Below are 26,278 nucleotides of genomic sequence, written 5' to 3'. Positions count from 1 at the left end.
CCGTAAATGCGTGTCAGGGACTCATGCTTGTGTGATTTTTGTTTTTCAGTGGTAATTCTACATCTCCAAACAAAATAATGTTGTTCATACCATTAACTTCAAACTTGATTAGAATGGGAGGAAGCCAGGCTTGGCTAATCTAAGAATTATGAAATGGGAGAGAAAATGAGGGAAGTGAGGAGAATTAGACTTCTGACATTTTGTTTTAACACATGTTTGTGTACATTGTTAAGTCTCCAAAATTACAGAGTCTCAATTAAATTCTTGGCTTGCAGCTGCAGTGGTCAAGTCCTATGCAGAGCTGTTTATGAGGAAGTCGTAAAAGTTGGAGATGCCTTAAAAAAAAGACAGAAGGTGTGGTGAACCGCACACACACTGTTTCAGTCATACCCACAGTGCATCAAGATGGCAATAATACACACAAACTCACATACATACACACACAGACACAGACCTGCATGCAGATACACAAACACACACATGCAAGCTCACACACACAAAGAGTCTGTTTTTGGAGCAGACCTGGTCTGTTACAGCTAAGTGTCAAATTAGTCTTGTTGGGCAGGGGAAGTCCTCAATCATCAAATATGACGAATTGGTGGTGTGCCACGTTAGGCTAGGCACAGACTCCAGATTCATTGGGCCATGCCAAAGATAAATGAAGTCTTTTTCATCGCCCTCAAACCCGCACCCTCTTTTTATTTTTTTTAAGCCACATGGACTGAGAGGGTGAGGTGTGAGGCTATCCATCCCAGAAAGAACATACTAGAAAAAAAGTTGTTCTTTTTTGTTTCAGTCCATCTGTCTGCTTACTTGGGACTTTTGCCTGCATTCATAAGAGTCTGTTTGCTTAGGGTTGCTGCTCCTCAGAAGCACTTTGGCAACTGTTTACATTCAGTCAACAACGTATTAAAGACGTTCCTCTAATGTCCATGAAGTGAGTGTAGCTATGCTGTGCAGTGTTGTGACACCTGAAGAGCATGGTGTGATTTAAAAATAAGCCCTTTAGATTAATCCCTGTGAAATGGATGTATATGTTCAGTCACGAGTTGGCTTGTTTCTCAGAAGTCAACCGTTTACTCTTCAGCCGAGACGTGCCCATTTTTCTTTTTTTTTTTTTATCTGAAACCCCTAAAATAGTGTTCATGGATTTCTAAATTGCCATCAGTGTTTTTATGGACGAGCTCTTGAGGTCAGAGTCAGGATATTGTCAGGCCAAACCACAACAGAGAAAGAGACTAGAGAGAGAGAGAGAGGAATAAGGATCGAGGGTACAAAGGGAATGTAAAGTCACCCCCCACCCTCATCCTAAACATCTGCTGAGCACATGGTGGTGGCATTGGAGGGGAGGTGTGTGTGTGTGTGTGTGTGTGTTTGTGTGTGTGTGCATGCCCATGTGTGAGTGTGTGTGTGTGTGTGTGTGTAGTTGGTAGTCTCACTCCTCTAGATACCATAGTCACACTGCGGTCCTGTTCCTCATTAGGACCAAAGGAACTCAAGATAAAAATCAGTCATACAACATGCTGGATCCTTTACGTGTGCGTGGCTCTGTAAACATTACCAAGTTTGGTTCTAGATGGGGGCCCGTAGTGTCTTGAGTCGTTTAGCTTTTTCCACACCTTCATATCATCTTTGGGATCTTTTGTGTGGTTTTGTTGTGAGCCATAGAAGTAACACAGAAGGTGTTAACATATAGTTCTGGTTGAAAATTACCCCCCCCCCCCCCCTGAAAATTGTTATGAAGAAAAAACGCCAATCATTGTTGTCCACATTCATGCTTCAAGGGGGTGAACCACCTTTCACTTACACAAGCTTTAGCCACGATTCTTCTTTGCCAAGACATCCCTCATCTTATGCATGGAGCACTAGTGGTGGTGGTCTTAGTTGGCAACATGTGTTTTCTTCAAATGTGCTGTTAGACTACTGGAGCCTCCAATCATTCTCAGTGACTGGACTGACCAGGCTAGCTTATGCTAATGCTAGCCTAGCGCATCTCTGTTTTGGATTAGCTCTGCTCAGCCTCTATGGCTTCATCCAAACTGAAGCAGGCAGTCCCACACGCTTAAGCCCCAAGCGCACCACACACTTTGATCAGGACCTCCTACTCCTCTTCGTCCTTGTGTTTCTCTTTTCTTCTCTTTCTTTTTTTTTCCTCTTTGGTGTTGCATTTCGTCTTTGAAGTAGGCCCTCATTTATTTTGTATGAGATGTTCCTATGAGCTTCATTTGAGAGGTGGAATGATTTAATGCTGGTCAGTTTCTGAAGGTCAGGCAAGTTGTAATCACAGCAGCAAGCATGGTTGATGTGAAAAGGAAACAATGAGGGAATCATGGTTATTTTCACGAAGTCTGGTTTGGCTGACTAGATGCATTATCGATGTTATTGTTGTAATGAAAGGCGAGGAGCCTAATGATTGTACTTATACGGCATCTGTTCATTGAAAAGCCTGCATCTCCAACACCACTGCAGTTTTCAGGAGTCATTTAGAAAAATGTTGACTGGTGTCACATGGGTTCTGTGACGAAATGATGACTCAGCCAAGGTCCAAGGTCCAGTCCAAGGTTCTCCAAAAGTGAACAAGTGACCAAAAAAAATAAAAGAAACAAAAATAAAGTTGAAGTTTCCAAAATGTACAAAATATTGTAGGCCTATGAACTAAGAAAAGAAAAGAAAAAACGAAATGTATCTAAAGAAGAAAAGAAAAACTTGCCAGTCTGAAGAGCAAAACTGCACAGCCCAGGACCACAAACCAGACCGCAATGAAAATAGGCAGAGAGCTACCTCTTTCTGAGGTCTTAAATACCACTAGCCCCTCCCCTACAATTAACCCTCTCCCTTATGTCACATGGGTTCTGTGACGAAATGATGACTCAGCCAAGATTTGCAACTCTGGTGCAAGGAAGGTGTTTAATTTACAGTCCAATGTTCTCCAAAAGTGAGCAAGTGACCAAAAAAAAATTAAAGAAACAAAAATAAAGTTGAAGTTTCCAAAATGTACAAAATATTGTAGGCCTATTGTAGGTTTCATTTTCTGGTGATATCTGACCAAATGACCTCCCAGTGGGAAGACATAATGTCGTACTTGGCCCAAGGGCAAGAGACTCATATGAGTAGTACAGTTGATTTCCGTTGTGGAATGTGTATACCATGAAAGTTTTTTTTTTTTTTTGTAGGCTACTGGTACACATGTTTTACTCATGAATACTCAAGTAGTGCAGCAACATAAAGTAGTGCACTGTTGCCAAGTTGAGGATACTGCTGGCTTACACTGGCATATTTTGGATAGAGATGCATGGCTGAGAACGGGGTGAGACTTGATGCTTACCTTTGCTAGACACTGTTGATCTTGGATGGCCATCATGTTGAATCTTCCCATCCTGTCATGTGCTCTATTAATCTTTGACACTGATAGTTGTTATTTTTCAAGGATCCATCGGTTGTTCTTCTTGTTACTTTTGGACTGTACACAAGGTTTTGTGAGCCTTGCATATTAGTCAATGCTGTGATGGGCTTCATTGCTTCACTGCACTCTGTGCAATGGTATGAAGGCTCATGATTCTTGATTTAAACCTATGCTTCAGAGAGATGACGAGTAGCATTATGTGGTGCCAGTCCCCAAACAGGAATGGTTAAAAAGAAACACTGAAGTACCGATAACACAAAAACCTTGTGTTGTGTGTTGTCCCTTTCCCTTCAGCGTGGGGCCTAACAAAACTAGATGTTGTTGCTCTTTTATTGACATTTATATGAGACACACAGCAGGGCGACGTGAGACTGCCTGTACAGCGGAGAGAAGTGGGCTCCCTGTGGACCGAGAACTGGCTTCGTCACCGAACCAAGCCTTTTTTTGTGTGTGTGTTTTATTTTTATGATTTCCACCGAGGCCTCCAACTGTCCTCTCCGGTTACTGTTGATGGTAGACTTGTCTGTCTCGGCTGCTTTGCCGGCCTGTGGTCACAGTGATCGTGTTTTGCTGTCTTCCTGTTTGCTTGAATGTTGTGGTACTTGAGGTCTGTTTACAGATGGTTTTACCCATGTTGATTTTGGTTTACACCATCTCAAACTGTTATTTTGGCATTTTCTAGGGCTGTACTCCATATGGAATACCACAACATGCCAAGAACAGCCAATTTGTATACATGTGTTGAAGTATGTATGCTGTTGCTACCTCCTTGGCGAAGCTTTTTCTCACATTTTGGGTCTGTTTATTGTGCAACATGAGTTGGACCCTTGTATTTATTTAGTTATTTGCTAACCTTATGTTTAGCACCATGGCTGAATATCATGGTCCCCCATGTCCTCACAGTTATATTGCTTAATAAGGACTGTTTAACTTCCAGCCGTCCAGAAAGCATCCTTGGTCCAGCCACATTACTCCATTAAAGGGTCATTTGGGAGAGTCTCCTAAGCATTACGCCTAATAATGGGTCCCAAACAGTTACCACATCTTTGGATATGGAGAAATGAGTATCTGCAGATGTAAATAAGCTGTGATTTTTGGAAGAGCATCTCTGGTATTCTCCTAACCCTCTGCACTCTCCAGCAAAACACGTCCCCAATGCGCAAATGCACACTGATCCGAAGTACGTGTTGTGGAACAACTTGGAAGACAGAACCACTTTGGGTAAGGCTCAGAGAAGGCAAACTGTGCACAAAAGCAAGGGGTATTTTTATAATTTCCATGTCTATCTGCCAAAACCTTGAGCACCATAAAGACATACCTCCAAACAAGAAAAATTAAAAGGGCCATACAACTGTGACCCGCACTTGCCCCTGGATCAGAGCTCCAGAAACCTGACTAGGCACTCGAGCTGTGAAAAACCCTGCGCCGTTGCTCAGTTGGTGGTTTATGGAAGCTACAAGTCTTATTCCCTCCTTCCCCAACCCCCACCCCCTCTGGAAACATATACAACTCAGGCCTACCCCTCATTTCCTACTGCAGAGAGAAGTCTGCTCCCTTAGGTCTGCTAACATATATGAAGTGCAGGACCTGGACTGTTGGGGAAAGAGTTTGTTTAGTCCCAATTCATTTCCCAGTGACCTGTAGTGCACAGGGTTTGCATGTAATGGACGACCTGGATAGTGTGAGGTCCTTATATCAACAGATTTTTTCTGTTTAGCTTGCCAAATGTGCGAGAGCCTGTTTTTACATTAGCCATTGCACAGATCTGCGTCTAATATTAGTGAGACGGCTCACGGCTGTGTTCTTCATGTCCGTTGTTTTTGGTTTTCCCCAATCCCCTTATCTATCTTTTAATTCAGCAGTTCAACAACATAAAACATGACATCTGGTAAAAAGCCTTTATCTGTTTGATTGCTTTTGCTAATTTTATCTTGTAACCAAAAGGCATGGCATAGAATACTGGAACAGAATTTGAGAATATTATCAGTATCGCTGGCTTTTCATGTTTGGATTAACTGCCAAGTTATTTGTGCTCTTTTCCTTTTTATGGTCGCCAGAATGCATTTCTTATCCATCTTATTGGCATCTTTAGTATTGTTCCATGAAATGTTCATAATGATAAAGGACTTGCAATAAATAACACTGAGAATCTCTTTGATTCAATGACTTGTGTTAATTGCTTTCTGAAATGTTTAAGCTTTTTAAACAAGTTTAAAAGTCAATAGACCTCCCCAGATACAGAAGAGTGTCAACAAGCTACAGTATATCATGGAATAGCCTTTCTGAATTGTGACTACTCAATGGGAGATAAATTGATTTATGTGATGATTCTTGCTCTTTCTCTCTCTCTCTCTCTCTCTCACACACACACACACACACACACACACACACACACACACACACACACACACACACACACTCCTCCAGTCCCTTGAACCTCAGTGCCTCTAGCTTTATCTTAGTGAGAGAGGGGGGGGGGGGTTGATGGTGGTATAGCTTTGCTAACAGGTATAAGGGAAAACGGTGAAAGAAGAATGGCCTTTTTGTCCACCTGGATTACCAGGTCAGGCCCTCGTTCTTCTCCGCCGTGGCATGGCTCTCAGCTGTACAGTGGGGCTGTTGTCATTCCGGGGGCCCTAAAAGGCCGGCTGCCGCGGCCCCCCCTCAGGGCTCGGCCGACACTGTCTGAGGCAAATGACTCCGCAGCTTCCTGGCCATGACACCACACTCCCATTAGCTTTTAGTGCTTGTGCAAACCCCCTGCTGCCCTTCCAAGAAGACTAAAAGAGGAAAGTGCCTCAAAGAAAAGAGTGCAGGGAAAAGAAGAGAAAAGAAAAGAAGTAGAAAAGAGGGAGAGGGAGGTAAAATCGGCAAGTTACGCAAGTTATCTTAAACGCTCACAGCTACAAGAAAAAAATGCACTGCTTAAGCACCACCACTGCTGTGGAGGGTGTTGCAACCCCCATCGGTGATGTGCTTAAGTAAATCGAAATTGGCTGAAACATTTGGTATTACTGTTTCCCACACAGGGAGTTTTTTTGTGCTGTTTTTGAAGTAACTTGCTTTGTAATGACCTTCAGCACAGACACTGAGACATTTTTGCAACTCCTCTGATATCCTAATCCTGTGGTAGACAATTTGAGGTTATTGTGACATTTTTCCTCTTAAGATGACTAAACCTTTTTTGGCTGGGTAGAGAGATTTCTTTCCTTTATGTCATGGATAGAAAAAAATGGCCTCCTCAAAGATATCAAGGCATCAGTCTATGTCTCCCAGAGTGTCTCATTCCACATCCACCTGGTCGTCCCGCCTTGAAGATTCCATTTGTCTGATTGCTGTCAGTTGTTGAGTTAAATGAGAAAAGTGAATTTGCTAATAGAATGCGGTTATCGTGTGGGTGCTGTTGACGCACATAACTAGAATGTGAGTTACTGGCCCTCTGTATAGAATTAAACACTCATAGGCCATCCAAACTTAGCATCATGCACTCGCTATCTCCAGTGGTTTCACTTAGAGCAACAATAGCCAAACTGTTTTAGTCAAACTGGCTGGCCCCAGTGAACCAATTGCAGAAAAAACAACACAAAACACACACACACACACACATTAGCGTCACTCGTGTCCCCTCTCCCACTCTCCGCTGTGCTCTCAGCTCCAGCTGTACGTCATCAGGGCGTCTGTCTGGTGATTTACGAGGCGTCCTATTGGTCGGGAGCAGATGGAAGGGGGGATCCCTGGAGAGGGAAGTGCACAGTCCATAAAGGGAACATGAAAGAGTAATGGTCCCTCACGCAGCAGCAGAGTCAGCAGGCCTCACTCCCAATGTGTTTGGATGGTTAGGGTTTAGGCCTCTTACTGTTCTGGCTTCAGGAGCATCACTGTGATTTGAAAGAGTTGGATGATAATGGTGCCGTTGATGCAAGATGGTTGACAATTTGTCTAGTGTGATTGGTTTGTTTGTGGTAGTGTGTGTGCTGTTTCTTTAGAGCACTTCAGAGATACAGAGTCTGTGACAATTCTGTTTTCTTTGTAACAAGCTTAATGAAATGTATTTATCTAGTGAAGAACAATGTAAAAAAGACACACATATAACAGACAAATTAAATTGCTGTCTTTTAACTGGTGTTCTCCTGGGCACATACTGCTTTTTGACTGAAAGCTGAGTGTGGCACAGCTTCTTCTCTAGAGCTCATGTTCAGTGAGTCATATTTTTTGTTTTTCTTGGATAGGTATTTTGGGCTCTGACACATCTGATCCATATGTCTAGAGGGTTTTAAGTACCTGTCTTTCTTTTCATTTCAAATTCTTCCTTTAGTGGTTTTGTAGCTTAAGGGCAATACTCTACCTTCTACAACCAACAGGTGATGAAAACTGGAATCTACTACTAGCTACTTAAGGGGCCAGACTTGCTTAAGGTCTGTCCATGCCGGGAGAATCTGTACAGCTTATTCATTTGTCCAGAAATTGTACTAAGCGGGTGACAGTCATCTTTTTTCAATACTATTAAATACCACCTTCTCTTGGAAAAGGAGTAAGTCTGTTTTCATTTCCCACCATTTTACTTTTCTGCTGACAGTGTGTGTTCTCTATATATATAGAGACCTTGGTAATGGGAGCAGTAACCACATATATACGAGGCATGTGCTCAAAAAATAAGACCACCAAATCATTTTCCGTAATGGGGTCAATATCTGAAGCAAAATGCTCGCTCTGGATTAATATATCTGTGCCTGACAAATACATGCTTAAAACACATGGCCTGGTTAGTCTCACAGTTGAATACCTTTTAAGACAACCTCTGCCAGCCGCGCAGTGAAAGCGGTCGCCTGCAGGCCCGTTTCAAGCGCTATTGCAAACATCACATTACTCAAGGAGGCAGGAGTGTGGCCATCGACTGCTATGCCATGCCTGTTCTCTCGGGTGGAAAGTTTAGGTTATGCGAGTGTCAACGGCCATAAATTACCGGGTCCCTTGCAGCTCGATGTTGGGCCCAGTCAGAAGAGTCTCGTAGCACGCTGACATTTTGGTTAATGTGTGTTTTGTCAGACATCCAGCAGGAGCATTAAAAACGCAGAGGAAGCGAGGTCCAAGAAGTCGGTGCCCTTTGAGACTAGTCGGTAGTAGTTCGCAGCTGCACTGAAGGAACAAGACAGTGTTCGCCTTTCCACATTTCTGCTCCATCTACACCCTCCTGCAACCCCCACCCCCCCACCACCACCACCACCTCCATCCTGGCTGATCAGATTCGCCGTTGGTCTACCCAGCTCCATGAAAACTGAGACGCGGGATAACAGTTGCTTTGGACGTTTTCCGAGGCAGAACATCCAAGAGCAATTTAGCCGTCAATGTCATCTCCGGGTGAATCAGTAGTTTTTAAAGATCAGGGAATTTTTTCTAAAAAGGACAATTCTTCTGTTGCACTTTAGAACGTCACATTAAATGTTGCCACATGTTTGACTGCAAGTCACTAGGCAGACGTCGCCTCTTAACCCTGTTATTGTGGCCTTTTCAGACACACAGCAGGCATAGTTCTGACTCACTGATATGACCATTAAGTCCAACTTCCAGTCTTTTCACTTTCAGACTTGGGACTCCATGAGGCCAGCTTTATAGGAGAATCTAATATCAGTCGACAACCACGAATTTGGAGTTAAGGACTACTTTAAGGCCTGCTGGAGGAGAGCCAAGGACTCAAGGAGGCCTCTGCCCCCTTCTTGCCAACAGAGCAAGGCTTGCTTTGAGGCTTCCTGCCTCTCTAAGACAAGTGGCTGATTCAGCTTGAGAACGGGGGGGGGGGGGGGGGAGAAGAGACTATGTTCAGCTGGTTGCTCAGACTCCGATTCCCAGAATCCCCTTGGGCATAGGAGTGCTGCCTCACTCATTTCAAGGCCCAGTGGCTGACCTGAGAGTCAGCAGTGTCAAGCTGCTGGGGATTTAGTAGAGCACATCAAGTGTCCGTTAAAGGCTTTGGGGTTATGTCTGTGGAGAAAACATCTAGACAAACAGACAGCCTCTGGGGTCTTTAACATTACAACCAAATAATAATGTTTTGACCTAGACCTGAACTTGCATGATATCTTGTCTGGTTAGCAAGCTGCAAAAACTCTACTGTGCATTTTTGATTCTAACCTTGCAAGCATTCCTGACGAGAACATATTTGAGCACTTTAAATAATAAATCGGTCTTAAACATATTACTGCTGATTATGGTATGATTTGAAATGATTAGGTCATTTGGCTTTTTGTATAACATGACCAGCCACTTGTAGCTAAAACCCAAAACAGGCCCAGCCACGAAACCATTAGGCGAAATTCTGGCAGCTCCCTAAGCAAGCAGAGTTGATTTGTTTTCTCAAACAACCTGTGAAAACACATCGACCAAATGTCCTGTGCTTTTAAGCCAGAGTCATCCATGCTCTTCAGATGCTTGCTGTCTGCTGTTTGTCTACCCGCGTCCTCATGGATGACTCCTGTCATCATGCTCTTACGGGAGAAAGAGCGGTAAAGTAGTTGACACAAGAGTTTTAGCATGAGCGCATCTGGAATCAGTGGAGTGCAGGGATGGGGCGTCACGGTAATATGTAGCCCTGCAAACCTTCACTGTTCAAACGTTGAGTTCCTACTCCACGGCCCTCTTATTTGTAAGAGGTAGTTGCTCTTGAGTCTTTTCATCATGAAAGGCTTTCTTGTTGACAAAGCAAAATGAAAAATGATTTGACATGGCACAGGGGGATTTTGGTGGTGGAGGAGCCTTTCAGAAGACAAATTCTTTCCTTCCTGCTGAGGCTACCGACTGGAGTTGTGGGTTTCTGGATGGCCACAGATGTTGGGCCAGTTCCGGCCCTGATTCGACCCTAATCCGGCCCACAGCAAGTTGCTATCTGAGATAAATCAAAGGGAAGGACCACATTTGAAATTATTTTCCCCTTAAGCCTTAGATGGTAGAAAGATACACTATTTTTACTCTCTCCGTTGCTTCAGCAGTATTCTCAGTGGTGTGTCGTAACTCAGCAGCTACTTGAATGCTCAGGGCCTGTTGCTTGGCTCCTCAAATCTGAAATGGGAGACGGCTCCTGGCTGCATATTGTAACTGACCCTTTGAAACCAAATATTTCTTAAATTACACAGATTTACTACATCAAAGAGGGGGGAGGCTTTGGAAAAGGCAATGCTGCACTGTGCACACACATAAAGAGTCTTTCGTTCTCCCATTCTTGTACTGTACCCTCTCTCTCTTTCTCTTTCTTTCTTTCTCTCTCTCCCTCTCTTTCGCACTCTCTCTCGTATACACGTACAGGGATCATTCCTATGGTTCTCGTTCATGTTTATTTATCCAGAATTTTCCGAAGAGGAAAGTTGACATGGAGGGGGGTGGGGGGGAGGTGGGGGCTCTTGTTTCCTGATTTCCTGAGAAGAGGTTGTGGTTTGCAAACCATCCCCTTCTGCTGTCCACCTTAATAACCTTAACCCTTTCCAGTTCCACGAAAGCCACTTTAATCCACAATGATCCCGAAGCCTATTAAACAAAAACTTAAGACTAAAGCTTCTGACATCTTAAAAACCTGACTTCCTGTGTATAGTCTATTATTCTCCCACCTAGCAGCCTCCGGTTATAGTGTGAGTGCACTGGCTAACATTGCATGGCAAACCGGGCCCATCGCACATCTGGTAGCCCGAAGCGGGCAGCTTGTGGTCTTGTAAGGATGGAAGTGGACCAAGCCCACACAGCCATCTCTTTCACCTCCCTCAGGGGAGAAAGTGTTAAAGCTCACAAGCATTAGAAGCTTAGCACCTCCATACCATAGACTTTGTTGCTTAGGCAACCGCAAATAAAAGGAGACTCAACAGAACAACACTGACGGATGTAGGTCCGAGTGCATGTCAGGCCACTCCTGGTGGAGGAGGCGGCAGCTGGGTGGTGCTGCTGCTGTGGTGGTGGCGCTCGGGGATATTCGGAGCGAAAAGGTTGGAGAGTTCCTTCTGGTTTTGTTTCATGGCTTCCAGTGTGACCTTATATGGGCTGCCAAGCAGAACTGCGCCTAGCCACATGAAAGCACTATATATACCTTATGGCACTCCTCATTCTCATGGATGTCCCTGTGTATATGAAATTAGAGATTGTCTGTGCAGGACTGGGGATGTGCGTGGATGAATGCATTTAGTGGTCATAGTTGACATAGAGTATTCCATAGGAGAGCTTTTTTTTATTGTCCTCTTTTCCCTACATTGTTTTACTTTTAGTGTTTTTTTAATGGGGTGAGTGCCATAAATGCGTTTTCCTAGGGCACCAGATGAGTCAGAACGACCACGGGAAAGAAGGATATTCAAAATTTTCACGGCTGTCTTTCTATATGGATTTTACCCGAGTGGAGAACGTTCCGCACAGAACAGAACTCCAGTTCTACTCCCCATGATGACCATGGATAATTAGAAAACCCAATTACCCCATTGCCTGGCTAAGAGTTCTTGGGTGGATGTAGCTACCGTGTGTGTGTGTGTGTGTGTGTGTGTGTGTGTGTGTGTGTGTGTGTAGACACCACCCCAACCTAAGATTTCTTGGGTGGATGTAGCTACCATACGTTGTGTGTGTGTGTGTGTGTGTGTGTGTGTGTGTGTGTGTGTGTGTGTGTGTGTGTGTGTGTGTCTGTGTGTGTGTTTAGACACCACCCCAACCTTACATGCCCAAAGGGAGTGTTAGCTTGGAGAGTCTCTGGGTAGAGCTGCCCCCTTTGATCTACACTCAGCCAGTGAGATAACTCATGTCCTTAATGTTTTTACTGGCACAGGCTGGTTGCTTTCTCTACCCCTCCCCTCAGACAAGCCAGGGGAGATGAAATCATGGTGACTTACGAATTGATCTTGACTGAATTGTTTGTTGTGGGGAAAAAATGTTCAAACTTGCAGCCTGGTGAGGAGGAACGTGTGCGCTCTAATTGTGTCTAATCGCACCCTAAACTGTTTGCCCAGAGCATTAATCTTGTTTGTTCACCTTGTTCGCTGACAGACTGCGGGAGGTTAATATAAATCAGGGTGTATGATTTGTGAGAACGACTTTCATCTTAGCAAATCGTGGTAAGCTCTGTATATATCCCGAACATAAAAACAAGCTGTGACTGTGTTGAATGTTTCTTCCTTTACTGAGACTTTTTTTGGTCAGTTGAAAGTATAGTCACTCATTTTTAAAATTTGTCCACGTGTCTGTGTTACTTAGACATGGATAAGTAAAACATTTAACATTTCTCACACATGCCTCCGCGCTTACGTATCATCAAACCAGAGGCCTACGTCTTCTATTAATGAAAAAAAAAATCCATTTGACTGTAAATCCACAACACAAAACCCACCAAGGTTGAATTTCTCCACCAATTTAGCAGTTTATGGAGATGTTACTGCCATGTAATGGGCCCATTCCTGTCCCCCTTTGATTCGGGCCTTTGAAAAACATGCTGCCTGTGTGATGCTAGCCGTGTGAACTTGAGCTTCCCTCCAGGCTATGGCTGGCCTGTCTGGGCCCTCGGCAAGGAGGAGGAAATGGTCGGGACATCTTCCAGCCGAGCAGGAGGAACTGTGTCCAAGGCAAGCTCAGCGCTACCGCTAGGACTGTGGAGCTGTTATTAGGCCACAGACGAGAGCGAGCGAGCGAGAGAGAGAGAGAGAGAGAGGGTGAGCGAGAGACAGACAGAGAGAGAGTGAGTGAGCGAGAGTCAGAGAGAGAGAGAGAGAGAGAACAAGGTCTAAGGGAGCTCACCCTGATGGTGGCCATGTTGGGATTGGATGGGGGGCACAGACGTGGGGCAGATCTGGGCCAGGTCTTTTCCAGAGCAAGATCCTATCTGGAAGAAAGTGTCTTGAGTTCCCACAGTCTTGGACATCTTGGAAAAGTTTTCCAGGCCTGCAAAAAGTCAAGTCCCATTTTCCAGGCCTGCAAAAACTCATGAAAATCAGTAATTTCAATGACATTATTGCATTCCATAGATTTCATTAAATAATTAAGCTCAGTCAGCAGAGTAATGAACACAGTTCTGAAAATTCATGGAAAAGTTCTGAAAAGTTGTCAGTGAAAGCGGGTGTGAAGTGAACACAGAAGTCTGGTTGCAGACAGCACCCAGATAGTGGCTGGATCTGGCCGAGATCAGGCCTGGACACGGCGTGGATCCGCGGCCAGGTGTGTTCCAGAGTAAGGTCCGGTCTGAACAGGCTCCAAATCCTCTCTTCTCCTCCTCCCCTCTCTATTTCCTCCTTGCCACTTGATGCTTTATGAATAGATGTGTTCTGGGCTACACATCAAATGTGCATGCCCCGGGCCCTTACAAATGAGCATTTCCTGCTGCGCCGGCTGTGGTTTCTCCCTGAATGGGAACCTTCAGGTGCTTTAATGGTAAAGGAACTAATTAACTAACAGATGACTTATGAGCCCTGAAATCAATCAGACTTACTTTAAAAAATCCAGTAGCAACCAGGCAGGAGTCTTATGTTAAGTTCCTTTTAAATGAAGTTTTGTGGATTAGCTTTCATGGTAAAATGTCAAATTATGAGCCTGTAGCCTAATTGTGTTGTCTTTTGGACGGTGGCCAAGTAATTTTTTACTTGCGCCGCACATGGTTATGGTAAAAGGCCATTATTCACAGCACAATCATATAAATTGATTTAATTACTCAACCGGCTTAAAGTCTGCCTTTATTTCGCGGGCCCTTTATCTTGCTGCTCGGTCTCGAGTTGTGTAGCTCTAGCTCTTATTCGGGGATGTTTTCTGGTGATCGGCTTGGCCATTTTCAGTCACATTGCGTTCTACACCTCCAGCTCCCGAGTTCTGAAAACCCCAAATGACCAGGTTGGGATGGGGATTATTTGCCCATGTTTTGCCTTTGGTTCCCTCTGGCAGATACCCGATCTGATTTATGACACCAGGCCTGCAGCGGGAGGCTGAATCCATAAGACCAGCTGTCACAGCACGCTGCCGCCCTAATAACATGGCACAGGTCGGGGGGTTAGCCGGCGTATGTTGTTCGACACCCAACAATGGAGTTGGGGGTGGCTAATACCCCCCTTCCCATTACATGTTCCCTCTGTTTGCCTAATGACCTGTTGCACTTTTATATTTAGCGACCATGTTATGACTACCAGAATTCCTGACGATAAACACAGAACCGTTGTGAGTTCGTTGGAGTGGAGTTTATGTCTGTGGAGAGAGCTGTTATTATCCCATAATTTGTGTGGAAGATCTGAGGATGGCGAGCTCGCTCACTCCCATGTAATTACTCTTGGCGCAGAGATACACGACGAAACGCCGGGGAATCAAACATCGCCCCGCAGTATTTTTAGCCAGGGCAGCTACGACATGTTACATGTGGAGGGCTTCCATTCATGCAAGACACAGGCAAAGCAAAAAGATGGGTTACACACCCCCCCCCCCCCCAACAGCACTTCCAGGTGTGCATCAACAGAGAAGCAGTAATGGATGTGGGAAGAACCACTATATGCAAACCATGTTTACAGACAGACTTAATACAGGGAGGAAGTGGTTCAGCTTTACAATTGCGTCATCTTACATCCAGTCTGCACAAATACACACGCGCTTCAAAGTATCTTTCGTTGACATGCTTTGATTGAATGATTCTTTTTAAAGCTCAAGTCACTCTATAGAGTGAGTAAATGCCTAATTTGTTATTGATACATGTCATAAAACATGGCTGTAATTTGTAGTAGGTATGTATTGGGAAACAATGAGGAATTCCACAAGTGCAGGTTTGTCAGTCACTTCAGTTGCTTTGCCATGCTTCTAACTCTGGCAAGAGGATTAGACCTCCACAAAGCTGGGATCCAGTAGAAAGATGTTCAGAAAGTTTGTCTGATACACCCTCTCTTGATCATCAGCCACACACGCGCGTGCACACACACACACACACACACACACACACACACACACACACACACACACACACACACACACCCCCAGAGCCACAGTTTTCTCAGTTTCTTTTTCTTGCCAAGGAGATGGTCCCGACCATTAATCGTAATTGCTGACTAGATGCATTTCTTTGTATTGGTTGCCCTGGTCCAGAGCCCTTGGTAGAATACTCCCTGTTTGTTTAAATTGGTTTGCCTTTGCTTTCACCCCTGTGAATTTAAACAGAAAAAGGCATTTATATAATTTAGTTCTTCATTAATCATATTCCTTTGTCAAGCATGCTCAAAGGGCGTTGACTTTTGCCCCAGTAACTATTTTCCCACCACAATTTGATTTGCTCAAGCTATTCCAAATTACCACACAATGCAATGCGCAATTTAAAGCAATTGCTGTATGACAAATTTGAATCCAATTCAAGCACATGGACTATTACATCTAGGTATTTTGCGATTTAACAAACATTGTTGTTCAAGATTGCAGCTGTGCTTGCCAGGTGACTCACAGTTCAGTCCTCAGCTATGCTCTTTACTAGGAGAGTGATTTGCCCGTCGAGTTTTAAGACTAATCGGTAGTGCCTTTTTAAAGGCTGTTATATATTTCAGTGATATGCATATGATATTGCGTTTGTCATGGAAATTAGTTACAGAATCCAACAATACCAACCCCAACGACAACCTTGTAGTAAATATCAAATAAATAAATACCAAATAGGGATGCAGCAGAATGCATGCTGTGAAACAGCAGAATTCATAGGAATAATTTCGGTACCAGATTGGCTTTGCACTGGTGGGATATATGTATACACATACGTAGGGTCTCATCCATGCAGTCCATGCCAATATCCTGTAATTAATACCAAGCATGCAGAGACATCCTAGTGTCCCATGCAGAAGCTACAGGAAGCATCAGGAAATTACTTCACCTACTGTAGTTTTATGGCTTCTTCATGGGAAATGTAGTGTGTAATTCAAACACGAAATGATGCGCACAGCCACAGTATCACTGGAGCAGGCATATTTGTGCAGAGAGCCTCATTCATATAGGGTTTTTTTTTTAGTGGTCCCCACATGATATGTGCAGGCCAGAGTAATAAGTTTGGCTTGAACGTGAACGTAAATCAAGTGTTGGGGGGGAGTGAGTGACTCACCCTGATGTCTAACTCCAGTGCCACCAAATTTCAAGTTCATGTTTGCCCACAAATGCCCCTGAAGGGGTTAAAATATGTTAGGCTAATGCAGCGTTTATTTTTTGTTTCACTGCTTGAGTGCAGAGAGGGGGGTAAAGAGGGGCACTGTGTTTTTTTCCTGTGTCGCGGCGGTTCCCAAGACTTTTCTTCCCAGGCTATCCAGGTCACCACGCCACCAGCCTTCAGGCACCGCCAGACGCAGCTCTTCATGCTTGTCACCTCGTTTTACGCATATCTGCAAATTCACGGGAGGTCCTAAGTGCTTTTACAGGTTTTCTTTTTTTTTCTTTTTTTTTTACTTGGTCATCGAGGTCCCCTTCGATGACCGCTTAGTGCTCAGTGGCATTCTGAATTCTGAATCAGGCTCAGAATTCACAGTGCACCAGATGAGCTCATTCCGTAGCCAAGGCGGACTGATGCAATGGTGTAACGGTCGCGTCCAAAACATAACAAAGTAGCTTTACGCTATAATGCTGCCATTAAAGGCATAAAACAGCCACATTTAAATATATGAGTGTGTATGTGTGTGTCTGAGAGGTAGGCTCCGGGGAACTCAGGCTGTTCGTATATTTTTCAGTCGCCCACTGGTCCGAGCTGCGCCGAGAAACTGAAGCCGTTTTATTTCGTGGCGTTTTCTTTTATGGCTCTGGCAAATAGTCCCGTATGAATGACCCTCCAGAGGGGGGCCTCGGGAGTGTTAACAAGCTTCTACATTTTCGGACGTGCCAGCCCTAGCCCCCCCCCACCCCCCACCAACCCTAAACCCTTAATATCTGTCCCACCCCCCACCTCCATATCTCTCAGGGTGCCCACAGCACTCTCGTCCCCCCTCTCGTCTCCCCTCCTTGCCTCACCTCTCTCCCCAGGCCTGCGTTGTGCGTTGTCCCCTCTCCCTCTCGCTTCATGAGGTGGCTGTGGCGGAGCAGAGAGTGGGCCGACTCGGCCGGGCCGTTGCCAGGAGAGGAGCTGGCTGAAAGGGGAGAATCCTCCTGTGAAAGGGCGCGATTCAGTGGCGCGGGGGGTGCGAGTGCGCGCATACACCCGAACCCGCTGGCCGGCCGAGCCAAAATAATCAGATCAGCCACTCCGGGGCCCCCAGGCTCCACACTGGAGCCTTTGTTGGGCCCCTCCACCCCACGCCCCCACCCACACCTCCTTCAGCCCCACTACAGGCTCCTCAGCCCAGGGTACCCCCAAGGCCCTGGAGGGGCGCGGAGGAGAAAGTAGGGTGAGGTTGGTTGAGATGGGTGTGTGTGTGTGGTGTGTTAAATGGAAAGTGGAGGGACAGTGTGCGAGTTGTGGATTGCATGGGACATCCTGTGAAACCCGGCTTTTCACACAGGTGAGATGCATTAATATGTCCGCAAATGTTGACCCGCCTAATGGAAAGTACACACGGGTGCTGCACACAGTTATCGTTTTCTCACTCTGTGATAGTGCACGGCATTTTCTCATGCCTCGACTAGCATGCGACTAGAGGCCCTCTCTGTTCAGGGGCGCGTGTCATTTTTATTGACACACAATGTAATGTATCCAAGGAAAACAGACGCCGAGGAGTGGTTGTGTAAAGTGTGCAAAGTGGCTGGCAGATCTGAGCCAGCACATAAACTTAGTGACAGCCTGACGAGCCAGGTGTGGGCCGGGCTCAACTCGCGGACAATAATACTTTTGTCTCCATTTGTCCGTCGGTGTTAACGCTAATCATTTTGGCCGGTTGCCAAATCGCAACATCGCCCATTCATCTCTCCCCTCCATCTTTCCCTCAAGACCTTTTTCCCTTCTAGTTGCCAAGGTCAGCCTTCATATGCCTCTCAATCAATGCCCCAAGCGTTTTCCAGGAACGGGATGTTGTTGCATGTTTGGAGAGTCTGTGCATGTGTTGGAGGGGAAAAAAAGGCTGTAAATTACGTGTGATTTTACCCAAGCGCCTCTCTCTCTCTCCCTCTCTCTCGCTCTCTCCCCCCCCCTCTCTCGCACTCTCTCGTACAGTTGAGAAATTATCTTGCAAAGTTTTTCCCTGACTGAAAGGCACTCAAGGAAGAGGGAAGAAAGGTGTCCACGTTGTAAAACAAATCCCAACTGTATTACCTAAACAACGGAATGATAATTTGATATGGGAACAGCACTCTCGCTGTTGTTCTTGGCCCCGTGGCCCTGTGAGGGGCCATAACTTATCTGTCCTGGTCCTCAGCGCATGGATAAGGCACATTCCAAAGCACACATCCCCCTGGATAGGGCGCTGATAGTGGTCATTTAAGATGACTCACCAGGAAGTCAGTGACACCCAGCAATAATACGCCTGGTCATTCGATTAGCTTTGCATGTTAACACTGATGAGCTGAAATAACTGCTTTTCTCTGGCTGGTTGGACGTATTACCCTAATTCGGAAGACTTTGACATCAAAGACATTTGTTGCTGTGGTGCAAGCTGTAGAATCCAGACCATATTTTGCCCACGGGGTCCTTGGTTTGAATCCGACCCGCGGTCACTTCCCGATCCTACTCCCATCTCTTTCTTCCACTTCCTGTCCTCCATATCCTGTTGTGAATTAAATGTCATTATTACGTCACTCGGAACTTTTTCGTAGGCCGGAACTTATTGTTCAAGACACACACACACACACACACACACACACACACACACACACACACACACACACACACACACACACACACACACAAAAACAAAAACAAAAAACAAAACATGTATTCATTGGGACAGTGTGTGTTGCATCAAATGAAAATAGTACGAGGTGTGTTAACTGGTTCAACTGGTAACATATCAGCTGGATACTAAATTACTTTTACTATACTGAGCGCTATGAAGCTCAAGCTTACATGATCTGCCTATTAGTTCAGTTTATTTTTAGTTGACCACAGGCAAATTCAACATAGCAAGATTTATTGGAAATAAATGAACAGTCATTATGCTGTGTGTGTTTGTGTGTGTGAGTGTGCGAGAGAGAGTCACAGCTTTACTATTCAGACTGGCCTCCCCTTTGGCAGAGTGGGTGAGCCGTTGAGGTTGTGTGGAAACTGGCCATCATAAAAGTCCAGTCCAAAAGCAAAGCACACAGCACCCCACACATGGGGACTTTCACCGGGGAAGTGTTTATTTTTCATTAACTAAAAAGCTTACGTATGTGTCGCCAGAGCAGAAGCAAACCCCCCTAGAGGTGGACTGTGTAAACTAAACATGGCAGAGACACATTGGGGTCACCGTCGTTTTTTGTTGTGCATGTTTGTTAAACTGCCAACCCCCCCCCCCCCCCCCCCCCCCCCCCCACACACACACACACACACACACACACACTCCCCACCCGGTTGTGTTGCACGTCCACCATAGCGCCTGGGTGGTGAGAATTAGACTGGACATAGCTGGGCAGTCATCATAATCATCACAGCCTGCTCATTAATGCGCTAATGGTTGGGCCTGTAGGCGAATTTCACCTCGGGCCGGGCGGGCAGGCCCGCGCTGATGGGATGCAGTCTCACTATAGAGGCTGACCTCAGTCGAGCCAGATGTGCAGAGCAGAGAGCCGTCTCATAAACAGAGGGACAGGCGGGTCTGCACTTCCTCACTCCTAACTGATCTGATCTGGGGTCTCTGTGGTCGCTACTCATGAAGTTATTTATTCATCAGGATTGGGAAGAAGACAGAGTCTGATTGTAATTATGAATATCAATTGCAGGCAGAATTAAATACAGTATGCTTTTTCTGTCAGACCTGCTACACTGTGTGAATGGCTTCAAATAATCTCTAGCTGGAAAGAATGGTACTGTTATCAGCAATGTGTTGTAGGGTGATGAGCTGAAATGACTAAACCACACTTTGTGCTGGTGTAGTTTGTGAGCACTCTAGTGTTGTACAGGTATGCAATTAAGCAGTATACTTGTAATTACATCCGTCTGTACTGCAGTACTTAAACATCAATAAAGTCATCATCATCAACATCAAAGTTACAACTAATGACTTTATTACTGAGGAGCAGAATCTGAGATTTCAAGTAGATATGGAGGTAAATTCAGGGAAGCATCTCACTAGTTTCTCAAGTGTTATTGATGTTAATTTTCCAGTATGACTGTCTTATCTTTGGCACTGTAAAATAATTTTCCCTCCCGACGTTAGAAATCAAAGTTGAATTCCATTGTGTTCTGTTTAAAATCATTAATCAGAGCCATCTTAGAAAACAATAATATGAACCTGACATATATGTGTGTAATATGTACCTGTGAAGTGTGGTTGGTGGATTGAGTAAAAATCCCCATCTCTACTCCATTATCCGATTGCAGTATTTCAGCAATAGTCTGCTCTATGAGCTTGAGTCCAAGGTTGTGTCAGGTTAAAACTCCCTAACTGTTCTTTCTCTCTCTCTCTCCCTCCCTCTCTCCCTCTCTTCCTGCCTTCTCTGTTTTCCATCCAGCTGCAGACGTGACCCTATCTGAATCTGGGGAGATTGAGCCTGTGGCAGAGGCCCAGAGTGGAGGTCTACCGACGTCTGAAGGTAAAGTCACCACAAGTCTCTACTCGCCCCCCTGCTGCCATTAAGTGTTCATTTACATGTTGATATGCATTTCTTCCAACAAGCCTGCTGGAACAGCTGAGCATCAGGGGGGAGGAGATAATGAGCCGTCATAACCTTTCTATTTTTACCTTGCTGAAGTTGAATTATAGTCTCTCCATAAGCCCTAGCCTGTACTGCCGTGGCAACCATTCAGACTTCCTGAATGGAATCCACTGGATGGAATCCTCTGGGAGGCTCTGGTGCATTTTTTTAGGCTTGGCCCATCTTCACCTCAGACGTTGATGCATGTGAGCCATTGTCAACAGTGCTTCAGGGTTCACACTTAGGATTACTGAGAAGTCAGGAGGCCGCTTATAAAGCAGAAATATAGCAGATTCGGTGTAAAAAAAACATGAAATGATGGTTGTGTTACAAGTGGTGGAATGAAGCCAAGCCATAAAGCTAAGGTGAGCTGAGGATCCAAGTCCCCTTCAGAAGACGAAAAAAAAAAAATACAGGGCTAGGTTTTCTGTGGGTGGAAGCTTGTTGAGAGAGAGAGGGGGAGGACGAGAGAGAAGGAAAAGGAGAGAGAACGAGGCACTCCTAGCTCTCAGCGATGGTTTTCTCTGTTCACAAGTTCTTATTTGCTGGGCATAACCTCAAAAAGACAAGTGGCCAAGCGGTGATGCGGAGTTTAAAGTGGTGCTGAAATGCTGACACTACCGGTCAGCGGCACACAAGCACACTGGAAACATCTGTTGAAAGGCATCGCCAGGAGTGTTTCAACATTTATTTCAGATTGCACTTCAGAAACTTATGAAGAGTTGCAGAGTAGGTTTTTTATCTTAATCGAACCCCCCCCCACAGATGTCCTTGACTTCACATCTTTTCAAGAGAACCACTTTTTGGAATGGACCTTTGCTGTCTGGCTACCTTGGGATTGCTGCCCAAAATTTCCCTCTAAAAAAAACTCCTACCCTTCAAACCCTTGCCTTCTTCCTAGCCCACCCCACCCCCACGCTTGACTGGGTCTCTGATTGCAAACCGAGGAAGCAATTATGCCAGAATAAAGCATTCGTCCTGATAGGACTCTCAACTCCCCTGCATCCTCTTTCCTGCACAATTCAGTGCTCCGGGGGCACTGCGGCAAAGCCCAAAACGGTGCAATGTTACAGGCCCAAATTGTTAAGCACTGAGTGTATGGAAATGTATGTGCTTGGTAAAAATGGGATCTCAACTGTACGAAGGCCGACCTACACCAAGAACTGTAATGGTAAAAACTATAGTTTTAAGTATCACTTTATGTCATTAGAATGGCAATGTCCACACTGTATGCTAAGACATAGCGACATGAAGAACAATATCAGGTGAACTTCAGAGAGCGAATTTAAAATGATAGAAACCTGACAACCAATAGAATTGTATAAATCACATTAATGGACATAATATATATTCTGGAGAGACTTCCCTTATCATTGGACAATGTGGACATATTGTTAGAGTTACAATTGTCTTTGTTCTTGGTGGAATGCTGCTGCAAGAGCTTTAAAACATAAAGCCAAGAATATGTTTCCGGAGAATGCCATTGAGTGGCAACCAGACAGAGCTGTTCTGGTCTGGTTTGTTGGTATTAACGGCCTAATAACATAATGATCATTTCAGAAAGTTCTGCTCCATTGGTCAAACGTCAAGCCCTATCGGAACTGGGGCTACTCTGGAGATTGCAGATTGAGTTGTGCGGCTTAAATGCTGTTCCAGAGCCGGGGGGTGGGGGGGGGGGGGGGTAGGGGGCATGTTGCTTGCCTTGCATGCTCATGTGTGTACATAAATCAAGTCATAATTTCAGGAAAACCTACCACTTTCTTCATATGGGGCCTGGTTAATACTAGTGCCTGAAAATGGAATGCCAGGCCACAGAGAATTGTTTTTGTTGGCCATCAGAGTGCCGTGCGGGGAATAAACTAAGCAAGTAACAGTTTTTCTGAAGGACTGCAATCTTTGCGTCTGTTTGTTTTAAAACGAATGGTTAAAAAAAAGCACAGACATGTTTAAAAAAGCGAGGCCAACACCAAGCGAGGCTCCGATTGGGAGCGGCATGACGTTAACTCGACGATTGAGATCACTTGTTCGGAGCATGGAGATTATGATCTCAGAATGTGTATAAGCATATGGCTTATGGTTGATTTAACTACATTATGCCAGAAACAATCTTGTCAGGGTTTGTTGTTACTTGCGATTTGTACATAACAATGACACAGTATGTCATGTAACTCTGCGTGAAGGCAAAAAGGGCCCAAAGCCATTGCACGGTTGAAGTAAGGTTACTACCGGACTTAATACTCATCAAGTTAAGTCAAGTTAGACATCCTTTCCCAGCAAAAGAATGGGGGCCAAGTCCAACACTCCCCACTCGATCGTCCACATCTCCTGAGTGCTTCAACACGCACTCATTTTTACAGCTGAGTGTTGCTTGGCCCATCAAGAAGGGTGGCACCGGCTCAAGAGGAAGCAGAGATTTCGCTATACGGATCCCCCCTCGGGAGAGCGCGCCGAAATCAGTCAGCCGCCTCCTGCCTTGATATCCGATACGGCGTCCACGGTTCCGACAGGTAGCGCAGCGGTCCTTCTGGCCCCTGACCAGTATTGATGATGATGGATAAGTGCTCGGAGGATTCATAAATCACACGCTGTTTGGAGGAGCTTGTAGGCCAGAAACGGCTGGAGATGTATTTTATTTCACTAGCTCAAGCTCGATAGTGAGACGGAAGGGTGGTGAGGTTGGGGCGGGTTGAGAGATTGTGGAAGGGGGATAGGAGCTGGCCAGAGAAGAAAAATGCCGCTCTCAGGTTTTGGTCTGTCGTATTTTTCGACCCTTTTTTGGGAGTAGATGCCATGAATGGAATGCATTCTTATTATTGTATTGCAGACCCCATTAATAAACTGTCATGCATCCGATATAGCGCTTCTAGGAAGAAAAAGCACTGTAGGCCTACACAGAGAAGCACATTTGGTTTGAAAAAATGGAGAGGACTTATTGCAACTTTCCACCACCAGGGATATAATGCTGTACACTTGAGCAAACACAGGAAAGGAGTAATGATGTACTTTTGCATGATGGATTTGTGAGAATCTGAAAAATACTGAAAACGATTTCCTGGATTTGGGACTGGTTTTTCCCTCCGCTCTCCCTAGCAAAACACTGAGGCTGAAAGTGCATTTATAAGGCCAGTCAGTGGCCAGCGCTTGGCCGTTCCGGGTTGGAGTGACTTGTCAACACTGGCTCCCTTTTTGTTGTTTATCGCCTCGGCCCCTGCCACACACACACACACACAAACAGCCCAAGAAAGGCTGAGTGGTGCGCCCGGTGTTCCTGCATGCCAGCTGCCTCTGCTCCGAGGCTCGCTTGCCGGGGCGCTCCGGCGCATTCCGGACTGGCAGGGGCAGGAAACTCCAATTAAACCTGAAGATGGCAGCAGCATCAGCAGCAGTGTCGGCAGCGGCGGTGGTGGTGATGACATCAGCCTTTGAGTGTGCCTTCTGTGGTGAGGGCCCAGGCTTGCCGAGTTTCCATTGCGTAAGCGTTGTAAGTCGGGTGCTTCTCCGCTCACAGTCAGACCCTGTGCTATGCGGCAGAAAGCTCCTACCCTGTGTGTGTGTGTGTGTGTGTGTGTGTGTGTGTGAGTGTTTGCCTGTGTGAGTGTGTCTTTGTGTCTTCCTCACTGATATGACTGACAGTAATTCCTTAGCCAGTAACTATGGACACCAGCTTTATAAACATGACCTACTGCCAGACTGTGTTGGTGATTAGCTTTGAAAATATCCTTCGTCTGTCACATGATATGGAGCCTAGCTTTCCTTTGTCTGTCACATTATATGCAGTCAAGGTAAGGATTTGCCTGTGTTTAGTATGTGGCTGTGTTTTCAAACTCTTGTCTTGACATAAAACACTAGATATTGTTGTAAGCAGAGACATCAAATTTAATGACAGGAAAAAACATGTTCATACAGATTATAGCTTGTGCTTATTTAAGAGCACCTGTGTGATTTGGACATTTTGGCCCAAGTCAGCGAACTGTGGTCTAGACGCTCTATCAGGCCGATGTTTGCAGTAAACAGACATCAGTTGATGAGGTGAGAGGTGCAAAGAGCCAGATAATGTTTAATGGCCTGTCTCGTTGGCCCTTACATGTTGTTTAATGCGGTTTCAATGCGGAGTCTAATTGCATTACAAGGCAGCTGTTTTTTTTTATTTATTTATTTGCATTAGTCCTTCTTAACTCAAACCCCGTGGCACGGAGCAACTTAACTGAATCGAATCCCCTCACAAAGATGCTGTTTACGAGGGCGTTTGCTTGAATCGCTGCTCTTATGGCCACCAAGTAAGCCTTTAGCCTCTGGTGCTCGGTGTGGTTGCTGTTTGACGGTGGGGGGAGGACACTGGAGTGACTGAATTAGCTTGTAATTGGAGTATTGTTCCAGACAGGCCTTCTCTCCTGGCCCTGCTAATCGGCGGTGCTGCTTTCGATTAGCACGTGGAGCGTGCATGCGAGTTGTGGCTTGGCAACCAGGTAGCGACTTGGGCTCGCTTCCACGGCTGCAAAATTACAAGGCCAGCCCTCTGCTACATCTCTTAACCTTAGCTTGCCCCCTACGACTGGTATGTCCGGTGAAAAAGAAATAGGTTTGTGCCGTCATTACACAAATAAACCCATTGGTTGTGTTCACCCTGCCCTCTCGAAACACCTAAGCTGAACCTTCTGGGTAGTATCTTTCCACACGGAGAGTGTTGCGTCGTATTGACTTGGCAAGGGGCACTCCTCAGGGGCTCAAACAGACAGTGAACAGAGCTGTAACAGACCTGAAAATGGTCTAGAATGTGATGGAAGTGTGTGTGTATCCACTCTGACTGCACTGGGGGAGAAGCCTGTGTTTTGGTCGGGGTCGAGAGTCAGTGGGTTTGTGTGCCTGTAGCCTGCTGTGTGGTTTAAGGGCTGTTGATGAAGGGAGGGGGGGGGGGGGGGGGGGGCAGTCCTGTTGTGGTCGCGCCAGAGGCCCACTCGTCCCCCTCATTCCCCACACACAGTCTCTGGCCCCTTGACAGAGTGGAGCAGGAGCAGAGCTTGGGGGGGGGGGGGGGGGGGTCAGGGGCAATGGAGTGCCCAGGGAAGTCTGCCACTGGGATCCAGGTTGCGTTGCTGCTGCTGCTGCAGCGAGGAGTGTTTTGCCCATGCCTGTGAGAACCTGCCCCTGACAGCAGACTCGATCGCATACAGAGAA

At 45.6% G+C, this 26,278-nt stretch overlaps 1 protein-coding gene across 3 annotated transcripts in view; it reads left to right on the top strand.

Moving 5' to 3' along the window:
• The window catches only part of ror2 (receptor tyrosine kinase-like orphan receptor 2), a 70,933-nt gene that overhangs the window by 22,946 nt on the left and 21,709 nt on the right, over window positions 1-26,278 (top strand). For 2 of the 3 annotated variants that reach the window (XM_042058915.1, XM_042058914.1), the window contains exon 2: window positions 20,921-21,001. In XM_042058915.1, the coding sequence (XP_041914849.1) occupies window positions 20,921-21,001 (81 nt within the window). The remainder of the gene's footprint in view (window positions 1-20,920; window positions 21,002-26,278) is intronic. The other variant, XM_042058916.1, reaches the window with a different exon arrangement.

The sequence above is a fragment of the Alosa sapidissima genome, chromosome 13 (assembly GCF_018492685.1).
Source record: "Alosa sapidissima isolate fAloSap1 chromosome 13, fAloSap1.pri, whole genome shotgun sequence".
NCBI lineage: Eukaryota > Metazoa > Chordata > Actinopteri > Clupeiformes > Clupeidae > Alosa > Alosa sapidissima.
This window is presented reverse-complemented; position numbering and strand designations above follow the sequence as displayed.